Source organism: Coregonus lavaretus (genome assembly GCF_964263955.1).
Source record: "Coregonus lavaretus genome assembly, chromosome: 13".
In the NCBI taxonomy this organism is placed as follows: Eukaryota; Metazoa; Chordata; class Actinopteri; order Salmoniformes; family Salmonidae; genus Coregonus; species Coregonus lavaretus.
The window spans coordinates 8,717,690-8,730,169 of record NC_140000.1 but is presented as its reverse complement, the minus strand read 5'-3'; the positions used below and the strand labels follow the sequence as shown (position 1 = coordinate 8,730,169).

The 12,480-nt window shown below is 43.8% G+C and overlaps 1 protein-coding gene across 1 annotated transcript; it reads left to right on the top strand.

Moving 5' to 3' along the window:
- Nucleotides 1–1,571: 1,571 nt before the first annotated feature.
- On the top strand, nucleotides 1,572–11,874 carry LOC311139135 (neuronal pentraxin-2-like; the record flags this gene model as incomplete). Its single annotated transcript, XM_084174025.1, has 4 exons — nucleotides 1,572–2,255; nucleotides 3,585–4,202; nucleotides 8,840–9,019; nucleotides 11,665–11,874. The coding sequence occupies 4 exons, from the start codon at nucleotides 1,572–1,574 to the stop codon at nucleotides 11,872–11,874; spliced, it is 1,692 nt and encodes a 563-aa protein (XP_084030151.1).
- Between the last annotated feature and the right edge of the window lie 606 nt (nucleotides 11,875–12,480).

Genomic DNA, 12,480 nt, shown 5'->3' with positions numbered 1-12,480 from the left:
ATCTGTGAAAGATAATGAAAGGCTAAAAGGGCCAAAGAATGGAGATTGGGTGCGACAAGGTTGTGTGGCTTGACCATCTCGCCCTCCTCTAAGCCAGTGTTTCCCAAATTCGGTCCTGGGGCCCCCCCTGGGTGTACGTTTTCGCCCTAGCACTACACAGCTGATTCAAATAACAAACTCATCATCAAGCTTATATTATATATTATCTCTCTCTCTGTCTATATGGCCATATGAATGACAATCAGTTGAACTCTGCATTGGTGACCTGGGTCAAACACTGTCTGGATTGGGAGCGACAGGTGGCCATCACGGTTTTAGCTGTCACCCCACGTTCCCGCACAACTTTATTTACCGTACCGTAAAAACACATCCAATGGAGATTAGGAGTGTCTGATCGCTACGGTAGACAGTAACGCCACGGTAGATCATTGCCAACCTTTCCCCGTGGGAGGGGAGTGGCGTAGAAAACTGGCTATCAGGCTGGTCGTAGAAACAAGAGCAGCAGCCGCTCGAACTGGCATGACAAGTTGTGAGTGACCATCAAGAGATTTCTTAAGCAGCCAGTAAAAACGACATAATTTCAGAACATACTCTATTCTTAATAATGTGAAGGGCTTAGACGCTCACTTTATCTCTTACTGATTTACTTATTTTTTAGTATTTTTGTTGTAATGATCTGGTGTGCGTGCTTTCGGTCTTCTGTGATTTTGTTCTATTCCAGGCCAATCCCTTGATTAATCTCTCAAAAGCCAATTAATGCATCAACCCTGCAGGTGGAATACTACACTACAGGCACGTGCGTGGTTACTTTTTATTTTATTTAGTCTATTCTTTCTTTTGTAACTTAAAATGCAACGAATTGCCAACAATTTAAAATGAGTACCGCCAGTAGTAGGTTACTTTGGAGTTGTTAGCATGTGTTGTCTCACGGTCAGGGGCAGGGAAGAGGGCAACTGCAGTTAGACTTTTTGTTAGCAGAACAAATTCGAATCAAGTGAAGACTAGCTTGTTCTGACAGCACAGTTTAGCTAACTAGCTGATTCATCTAGCCTACATCAGCGATGATCAGATACTGCATAGACCCCGGTAGTGGCCTACAATGTGTGATGAGTGAGTGTGTTTTGGTACAAAGTAAAGCCTCTGTTAAAACAAATAATGGAGAATTTGACTACAGGAGCAGTAGAAAAGTATGAATGGAATGAAGGTCATTTTGGACCTGCCTACAGTACAGTACAGACCTCCACACCTACTACTGCAGGCTTGTAGTCTTCCAAACAGCATCCACAGCAATAGAAGGGGAACTACCGGTCTCTGCTACTTTGTGGGCTGTCTTAGACTAAAAGTTACTCAGCTGCATTCTAAACACCCATCCTTTTCTTGCAGGTGTTTTCCTGGTTCTTCCACACCATAAAATAAGAAACTTCCAGAGGTATCAGACCACAGAGATATTGGAACATAGCTTTTCTGGGACGTGCTGCTTTTAATTCAAAAGAGATAAACTTACTCACATCAGACATTTTGAAATGGAGTCTATTTCTTCAACCTCAAACCATACTCAAAGACTTCTGAAAATGGGACACAAGTGCATCTCTAAACCCTCGCCCTTACAAACACTCATCCTCTCCACTTTCCTCCTCTTCCACTTAATCTCCCCTACCTCTGCCAGTGCCATGCCAGGGCCTGACTATGGAGGCCACCCGCGGTTCATCTGCATTCCTGTCCCTGCCGATACCGACCCTGCTTGCTTCCCCTCTGGGGGGCCAGTCATGGGGCCTGGGCCTAGCGGGGCAGGGCACCACGGGCCTCCTGTAGGGCCCCCGAACAGTAATGGCTGGTGGGGGATGACAGAGGAGGCTAAAACCACTATTTTACACCTGAGAGAGAGCCTGGTGCAGCAGAAAGAGACCATCCTGGATATGAGAGAGACCATCAGGGAGCTGACCGCCAAGCTCACCCTGTGTGAGGGCTCCGGGCCGGGCATGGGGGCTCACGACGACCACCATGGACCTCCCTCTCATCACGGAGGGGCTGGCAGCCATCTGCCTTACGCTGACAATGGTCACCATGGCAACAACAACCATGCCTTGGATGCAGCCGGGCACTACCCTGGAAATGGGGGGCACCGGTCGGACAGTGGGCATAACAACAGGGGGAAGGATAAACACGCAACACCAGAGGATATGACATCATCAAAATCGCCGGAGCAACTGGGCAGGATGCTGCAGGCCTTAAAAGAGAGACTGGATAACCTGCAGGTGAGAGAGAGTTCTGTTTAGTAAAGAAAATAGATAATGGAGTTAGGATGGGGTCATGAGGAAACAGATAAAAGAATGACGGATGGATGAGTGACAGAGACAGAAGTCAGGATTAAGGGATGACTGTAAATCGCTTTGGATAAAAACGTCTGCTAAATGGCAGATTATTATATTATTATGAGAGAGAGAGAGAGAGAGAGAGAGCAAGAGAAGAAGGGGGTGTGTGGTGTGTTTCCACGTGTCACTTCCTTGTATTGTCTCAGGTCAGGTGATGCACATGTCATTGGATTGTTTGGTCAATTAAACAAATCAAGCTGAATAAGCGCTCTGCATAATTAAGACTGAAGTACAATTACATCTGTTAATCAGTTAATCACATGAAAGTACCACCCTGCCATGCGAGACACCATCTGCCACTGGCAGACAGAGTTTTACATTTTGTTTCTTGGCATCAAAATCCTTTCTTGGTAAAAACAATCAAGGATCACCATTGTCCTTTTCCTCTGATACACTGCCAGCCCTATCTGACTGTCTGCAGCAGAACAGTCTTGGCACAGAGAGAGACTGACATCCCTGGCATAACAGGTCCTGGCCTGACAGTGAAGTGGCTTTAGGGGTTGGATGATCACCCTGTCTAAGTCAAAATGGGCACACTGGCCAAGGTTATTGAGCACTGATGGTTTAAATGGATTCTGCTTGAGTATGCTTGGTAGGGTTTGGTATGGTTGGGTAGGTTTAGTATGGTTGGGTGGGTTTGAGATGAGCAGGGTCCAGCTAGCTGGGTGAGTTTAAGATTGGTAGGGAGAGTTAGGTTAGCTTGGTAGATGGGTAAAGTTAGTGTAGGTGGATGGAGCTGGGCTGGCCATGTCATTCCTACCTGTTCTCTCTCTCTCTCTCTCTCTCTCTCTCTCTCTCTCTCTCTCTCTCTCTCTCTCTCTCTCTCTCTCTCTCTCTCTCTCTCTCTCTCTCTCTCTCTCTCTCTCTCTCTCTATCGATTTCTCTCTCTCTCTCTCTCTCTCTCTCTCTCGATTTCTCTCGTAATCCAGGCTTTGTCGTCCAGGTTTGTGGCCTGATTATCAGGCTGTCAGTGGAGATCATGATAATTGACACTGATCTCAGATCTGTACCCTCCGTTGCCCCTGCCATCTGTCTATCGTCACAGTCCCGCAGAAAGAACACAAGTCAACGATGTAGAAACTGTCAAATAGCAAGACTTATCTCACTTAGGTATCTCTCAATCTGTTTCTCAATCAGAACCACAATAATAAAAAAAGAATGTACGTAATCAACAGTAAATAAGGTTATTGTTGTTTGTGTCTCCCTGCCCAGCAGTCAAGGAACACGTCCACCACCTACTCCAGCTCTCTGAAGGAGCTCCTCCAGAGGAAGATCAGCGCTCTGGAGCAGCAGATGCACCACACCACTGCTGCCCTCAGCAGCAGCCCCGATCATCACGACGACAGCGATCACCACGATGACGGGCATCATGAAGACCACGACGATGACGGGCATCACGACGATAGTCACGATGACGACCACCACGATGATCACCATGATGACGGGCACCACGACAACGAGGCAGATAGCCATGGTTACCTGCAGAGAACGGGTTATCGCACACCAGGGCCCAGGGCTGGCCTGCACTCCAACAACAAACTGGACTCTCTACTGAATAACCTGCACCACACAGGTACCAACAGCAGGAAGAAGACCAAGACCCCTGATGCCTTCCAGATCGGCTTCCCCATGAGAACCAACTACATGTACGGGAAGGTGAAGAGGACCCTCCTCCACGAGATCTTCGCCCTGACCCTGTGTCTGTGGATAAAAGGGGGCGCAGGCCCGGGTCTGGGGACCCCCTTCTCCTACTCTGTACCAGGACAGGCCAACGAACTGGTGCTGATCGAGTGGGGCAACAACCCCATGGAGCTGCTGGTGGATGACAAGGTGAGACGGAGAGAGAGGGTTGAGTAGAGAGTGGCCATGTCTGAATAGCCATACTAGCATATTACAGACCTAAACTGCATACTCATTTCGGCGTTTGGTCTAGTAGAATTCACTCGTCTTTTCCGACTCATGTGTTTGACAACAGCTGATAATCAGATAAATTGACGCGCTGTACCAAAATGAACGAATGGCGGGAGTCTATTTTAGACATTTCTGTCTATTTATAAAACATTACTTACAGCATTCTATTTACACTGAACAAAAATATAAACGCAACATGTAAATTGTTGGTTTCATGAGCTGAAATAAAAGATACCCAGAAATGTTCCATACGCACAGAAAGCTTATTTCTCTCAACTTTTGTGCACAAATTTGTTTACATCCCTGTTAGTGAGCATTTTTCCTTTGCCAAGATAATCCATACACCTGACAGATGTGGCATATCATGTATCTGATTAAACAGCATGATCTTTACACAGGTGCACCTTGTGCTGGAGACAATAAAAGGCCACTCTAAAATGTGCAGTTTTGTCACACAACACAATGCCATAGATGTCTCAAGTTTTAAGGGAGCGTGCAATTGGCATGCTGACTGCAGGAATGTCCACCAGCGCTGTTGCCAGATAATTTTATGTTTATTTCTCTACCATAAGCCGCTTCCAACGTTGTTTTAGAGAATTTGGCAGTACGTCCAACCGGCCTCACAACCTCAGACCACGTGTATGGCGTCGTGTGGGTGAGCGGTTTGCTGATGTCAACGTTGTGAACAGAGTGCCCCACGGTGGGGTTCTGGTATGGGCAGGCATAAGCACAGTTGCATTTTATCAATGGCAATTTGAATGCACAGAGATACCGTGACGAGATCCTGAGGCCCATTGTCGTGCCATTCATCTGCCCCCATCACATGTTTCAGCATGATAATGCACGGCCCCATGTCGCAAGGATCTGTACACAATTCCTGGAAGCTGAAAATGTCCCAGTTCTTCCATGGTCTGCATACTCACCAGACATGTAACCCATTGAGCATGTTTGGGATACTCTGGCTCGACATGTACGACAGCGTGTTCCAGTTCCCACCAATATCCAGCAACTTCGCACAGCCATTGAAGAGGAGTGGGACAACATTCCACAGGCCACAATCAACAGCCTGATCAACTCTATGCGAAGGAGATGTGTTGCACTGCATGAAGCAAATGGTGGTCACACCAGATACTAAATGGTTTTCTGATCCACGCCCCTACCTTTAAAAAAAAAAGGTATCTGTGACTAACATATGCATATCTGTATCGTGAAATCTATAGATTAGGGCCTAATTAATTAATTTCAATTGACTGATTTCCTTATATGAACTGTAAAGCAGTAAAATATTTGAATTGTTGCATGTTGCGTTCATATTTTTGTTCAGTATAGTACTAGAATGGGTATTCGGACATGGCCAGAGTGTGTGTGTGTGCTCGTGCTATATAACTCTCTTGGCTTTAACACCTAAGGATAAAAGCCATGTAAGCCATGTCTCTGTGGCCAAAGGTTTAGCCCAGAAGGCCTGTTGGACTCAGTAGCTCAGATGCTCAGAATCTAATAACTAGGCTACACTGAAGAGCATTGTAACTCCGAAGGTTAACTGAATGGACTTTCTGACACCAGTGATCCGTCTTAATGGCGTGACGATGACGTCACAAAGTCAGAGAGCAGCAAGCAGCTTACTTAGACAGCAGGTGGAGAGAGTCTCAGCCAGAGTGTGAATTACACCATGACATTCGGGGGTCTCTATCGATTTATTTTATTTTATGGGACTAATAAAGACATAATTTAAACAGTAAAAATGAATTACCTTTTAATGTGACATGAACACAAGCAGTCATGATATTTTCATCTGATTGTCAAACAAATCACTTCAAAAAGTAGGCTACCTGTGCATGTTAGTCCGCTCCAAAATAATTCCAGCATCCAAACTGCATGTATACTCGCACCATTTGATGAATGGAAATAGACATGTTACAAAACACCCAAAAAGTGTGCCTAATGACATTCAGCGATTGCTATTGATTAGGTCGACATTAATTGATGTGTCTTGATGACAAATTGACCTTGCCTGAAAAGTCATGACACCTGAAATGGGGCTGAAACTGTCCCAGGAAAAACGGGATGGTCTGGTCACCCCAACACAATTTACCAGACTAGGCTACAATGTGTAAGACTATTACCATGAACTTCAAATAGGCCCACCGGTAGACAGTGATGTAGTGTTAAAATAATTGGTGGGTAAACTCTGATTGCCTGTCCCCAAAAAATATAAAAAATAACTCTCCCTATACCTTCAACGGCGTTTACTTGCATTTAACCTCCGCTAGGCCTAGACCACTGCCGGTAGCCTACCCTCTCAGCAGAGGCAACCTTACACACATGAACACACACAGAACAGCTAGCCTACATTCAATATAATACATGAGTTGAATGAATCAAAACATGTTTTACACGCTAGTTCATGAGTTGTCCATAATTAATTAGTTAATGATTGGAGTCTTCACAGATCGTGTGACATAAACACTACCTTTCTTTCCTTACATTAATGACATTTATGACAGTGTTATTTCTCATTATTAAGCGTTTAACAATTGAATTAGAACATTGAACTTAAACCCTGTACAAATCATGGATTTTTGAGATCTCGGAAAATGCACTGTAAGTGTAACTATGCCTACGTAACATTTCATTATGTTTCGCCGTGAAAACAGTTCTCATGGGCACACAAATCCAAAATAATGTAGGCCTATGCCATTGCAAAATGGAATGCTTCTAACCGAACGTTAATAATTGATCCTCTTCTAACCAAAGAGTCACCTTATAGGCCTACTGTCTTGTTGGATGGATTGGATGCACATTGGTGTCTAGCTGTAGGCTAGTTGTCTAGCTGGTCCAGGAAAGAAAACAAATATTGATAGAAAATAATCAAGCTAAATAAATGGTCTACTACTTCTGGCCACGGAGAACACCAGTACCAGCGCACACCTGAGAAACAAAGCAATGAGCGCTCTAAACAGCTGACTGACAAAAGCAAACAATGATAAATCAACAGATAAATCTAATGCATTGGAATAAAGGCTATTTTTATCAAGGATACATGGCAAACAAATGGCAAAAATTAGGAAGTACAAAGGAAAATCTATGCGTAAAGGAACTCACCTGAGGCTGAAATTCAACACTACTGAGTGGACAGCGCCACCACATAGAAATAAATGGTTTAAACCATGACAGAGAGGTGGGGGTGTTTGTTTCATTTGGAAGCTTTTATTTTCATATTTACCACTGTAAAACATATTTACCAATACATTTTAAACAAACAGGAGAGTGGTTAAATTTGCATTATTTAGAGAACCCCCCCAGTAATTTGCAATCTTGGTCTCAGCCCTCATGAAAAAATACTACTGAGTTACTACTCAGCACTACTACACAAGATCTACACAAACCTACTGGTTTAACTATTTGATTGCTGTTGAGATGTGTAGCAAACCAGTAGTCATTTATGTAGAATTTAAATAGTAATGAGTGATTCATTTGGGACGTTTCAATACTGGTAAACAATACGTATTTCCTATTTAAATCACTACATAATTCTCCCCTAATGACTACTGTGTAACTACTGAGCTTTTGGGTATCTACTACTTAAAACCTACACATACCTACACAATTCCTACATGTTCACTATTGAATTACTACACAAAGTCTACACATTACTGCTGTATGTCTACTCAATCCCTATTGAATTTCTACTGCCAGTAGTGTGTGTAGTGTCACGACTGATCATTTACATTTTTACATTTTTAGTCATTTAGCAGACGCTCTTATCCAGAGCAACTTACAGGAGCAATTAGGGTTAAGTGCCTTGCTCAAGGGCACATCGACAGATTTTTCACCTAGTCGGCTTGGGGATTAGAACCAGCGACCTTTCGGTTACTGGCACAACGCTCTTAACCACTAAGCTACCTTCCGCCCCTGATCACTACTGAATTGCTCCTGATCCTTTTTCATTTCCTAAAAAGTTATATAAACGGCTAAACAACGACATGAAAGTATTCATAAAACTTAAAGGAACGTTAAACTTACAACTGGTGCCAGCATAAGGGCTATCTATGAAAGACAGGATGACGAAGGATGGAAGATGATTACATTCGGGATTGTCAAAAACAGTAGCTAGCTAACAACAACCAACTACTTCCTGTCTTGTCTTCTTCTGTGGTAGCGAAAAGCCGTTATTGTCTGGCTGTAGTGTTGTGACTACTTATTTACTACCAACATCAAGTAGTAAAAATCTCTACCTGATTACTACTGGAAACACTACTGTTTTCCTACTGAACACTACAAAACTCTACTTGTGTATCTTGAGTAGTGCATAAACTACACATTTCACTACACAATCCCTACAAGTCTCTACATAGTCACTACTGCACAAATAGGTTTTGTGTAGTAATTCAGTAATACTTTTTCATGAGGGAGAGCTCTGCAGAGATCATTACTACACCAACACTTGGATGATGCATGACAGCCATAGAAGGGGATGTGTTATAGAGGTATCAAGTTATCTCCTTGTACTGTCAACTTGGTGGTACTCAATCCCTCCTCTCCTCCCTTCCCCCCAGGCGGTGACCCTGCCTCTTTCTATCAGCGATGGGAAGTGGCACCATGTGTGTGTGACATGGTCGACGAGAGACGGTGAGTGGGAGGCGTACCAGGACGGGCTGAAGAGGGGCTCTGGGGAGAACCTGTCCGCTTGGCATCCCATCAAACCTGGAGGGGTCTTCATCCTCGGACAGGAACAGGTCATCTTCAAATTCTTTCAGTTGGTTGTTGAGTCTTCAAGGAAAAGTGTCTACAAAAAGCTTCTGCATTACACAAGACAAGAAAAGTGCACACTCAGCCATTTTCCCTGTGACCCCACTCATTAACACCTTGAGCAAGGCAGTTAACCCCCAACCACAACTGCTCCCCGGGCGCCAATGCAGTTGGCGTTGATCAAGGCAGCCCACCGCGGTTCTCTGATTCAGAGGGGTTGGGTTAAATGTGGAAGACACATTTCGGTTGAATGCATTCAGTTTTGCAACTGACTAGATACCCCCTTCCCTTCCCTTCCTTCCTCAGCCCATAATTTCACCTATTATTGACTGAGTCCCTTATCCTAGTGTAGCCTCCCTTTATGTATCGCGCCACAGCTGTCTAGGACTCTAAGGCTATGTTTACACAGGCACACCAATTCTGATCTTTTTTACCACGAATGGGTCTTTTGACCAATCAGATCAGCTCTTGACAATAATTGGGCAAAATATCAGAATTGGGCCACCCGTGTAAACGCAGCCCAAGCAGAGGGACTGTAGTGCGCTCGCCCTGTAACCAACCACAGAAGCAGTCACTTCACTAGCATCAGCTTTCTCTCAGAAACAGTGATCGGGGTTAGGGTCAGAGTTATTTCTGTGTAATCCTAGCCTCTGACCTTTGAACCCTGACCATGTCTCCTTTAGAGCAACAGCTAGGCTTTGTTATATAATGAATGCTGACTACCACCTACTACTACACCATACATACAAAGCACAGGAGGTTGGTGGAACCTTCATTGGGGAGGACAGGCTCATGGTAATGGCTGGAGCGGAATAGGTGGAATGGTAACAAATACAGTTGAAGTCGGAAGTTTACATACACTTAGGTTGGAATCATTAAAACTCGTTTTTCAACCACTCCACAAATTTCTTGTTAACAAACTATAGTTTTGGCAAGTCGGTTAGGACATCTACTTTGTGCATGACACAAGTAATTTTTCCAACAATTGTTTACAGACAGATTATTTCACTTATAATTCACTGTATCACAATTCCAGTGGGTCAGAAATGTACATACACTAAGTTGACTGTGCCTTTAAACAGCTTGGAAAATTCCAGAAAATGATGTAATGTCTTTAGAAGGTTTTAATAGGCTAATTGACATAATTTGAGCCAATTGTAGGTGTTCCTGTGGATTTGTTTCAAGGCCTACCTTCAAACTCAGTGCCTCGTTGCTTGACATCATGGGAAAAAATAAATCAGCCAAGATCTCAGAAAAAAAATTGTAGGCCTCCACAAGTCTGGTTCATCCTTCGGAGCAATTTCCAAACGCCTGAAGGTACCACGTTCATCTGTACAAACAATAGTACGCAAGTATAAACACAATGGGACCACGCAGCCGTCATACCGCTCAGGAAGGAGACGTGTTCTGTCTCCTAGAGATGAACGTACTTTGGTGCGAAAAGTGCAAATCAATCCCAGAACAACAGCAAAGGACTTTGTGAAGATGCTGGAGGAAACAGGTACAAAAGTATCTATATCCACAGTAAAACTAGTCCTATATCGACATAACCTGAAAGGCCGCTCAGCAAGGAAGAAGCCACTGCTCCAAAACCACCATAAAAAAGCCAGACTAAAGTTTGCAACTGCACATGGAGACAAAGATCGTACTTTTTGGAGAAATGTCATCTGGTCTGTTTGGCCATAATGTCCATCGTTATGTTTGGAGGAAAAAGGGGAATGCTTGCAAGCCGAAGAACACCCTCCCAACCGTGAAGCACGGGGGTGGCAGCATCATGCTGGGGGGGGTGCTGTGCTGCAGGAGGGACTGGTGCACTTCACAAAATAGATGGCATCATGAGGAAGGAAAATGTTGTGGATATATTGAAGCAACATCTCAAGACATCAGTCAAGAAGTTAAAGCTTGGTTGCAAATGGGTCTTCCAAATGGACAATGATCCCAAGCATACTTCCAAAGTTGTGGCAAAATGGCTTAAGGACAACAAAGTCAAGGTATTGGAGTGGCCATCACAAAGCCCTGACCAAAATCCTATAGAAAATGTGTGGGCAGACCTGAAAAAGCATGTGCGAGCAAGGAGGCCTACAAACCTGACTCAGTTACACCAGCTCTGTCAGGAGGAATGGGCCAAAATTCACCCAACTTATTGTGGGAAGCTTGTGGAAGGCTACCCAAAATGTTTGACCCAAGTTAAACAATTTAAAGGCAATGCTACTGAATACTAATTGAGTGTATGTAAACTTCTGACCAACTGGGAATGTGATGAAAAAAATAAAAGCTGAAATAAATCATTCTCTCTACTATTATTCTGACATTTCACATTCTTAGACAGGGAATCTTTACTAGGATTAAATGTCAGGAATTGTGAAAAACTGAGTTTAAATGTATTTGGATAAGGTGTATGTAAACTTCCGACTTCAACTGTACATCAAATACATGGTTTCCATTCGATGCAATTCCATTTGCACTGTTCTGCACATTATTATGAGCCGTCCTCCCCTCAGCAGCATCCTGTGATCCAAAGCTAGCCACAAACAAACCCCATTACTTAGTTTAAATGCATTTATGGCTCCTCTCTTAAGTCCAAATCCTAACTTTAGAATGAGCCTAACATGACCCTGTCTCTCTCCTCCAGGACACACTCGGAGGTCGTTTCGACGCCACGCAGGCGTTTATGGGGGACATCTCTGACCTCCAGATGTGGTCTAATGTCCTCACGGCCCATGACATCTACAGCCTGGCCTCCTGCAACAGCCACCTCAGTGGGGACGTCATCACCTGGTCTGAGAACGTGGTGGAGCTCCACGGAGGGGTCACCAAATACCCCTTCGACCCCTGTCACTAAGGGAAACCAACTATTATGACATTACCAATGGATCCATATCACATACAGACTTAAAAGTGCTCCTATCGAAGAAGGATTTTTTTCCGATCCAGAGGAGGTATGAGATCACATGAGATAGAGGATCCACTCCACTTAATATTACCACCTGACTCTAAAACTATGCCTTCCTTTTAGTCTGAAAGACTGAAGACCCCCATTCCCAGAGACTGTGTTATGACTACTATGGAATTAAAATGTTTTGATAATGAAATGGACTATATATACAGTGGGGGAAAAAAGTATTTAGTCAGCCACCAATTGTGCAAGTTCTCCCACTTAAAAAGATGAGAGAGGCCTGTAATTTTCATCATAAGTACACGTCAACTATGACAGACAAATTGAGAAAAAAAAATCCAGAAAATCACATTGTAGGATTTTTAATGAATTTATTTGCAAATTATGGTGGAAAATAAGTATTTGGTCACCTACAAACAAGCAAGATTTCTGGCTCTCACAGACCTGTAATTTCTTATTTAAGAGGCTCCTCTGTCCTCCACTCGTTACCTGTATTAATGGCACCTGTTTGAACTTGTTATCAGTATAAAAGACACCTGTCCACAACCTCAA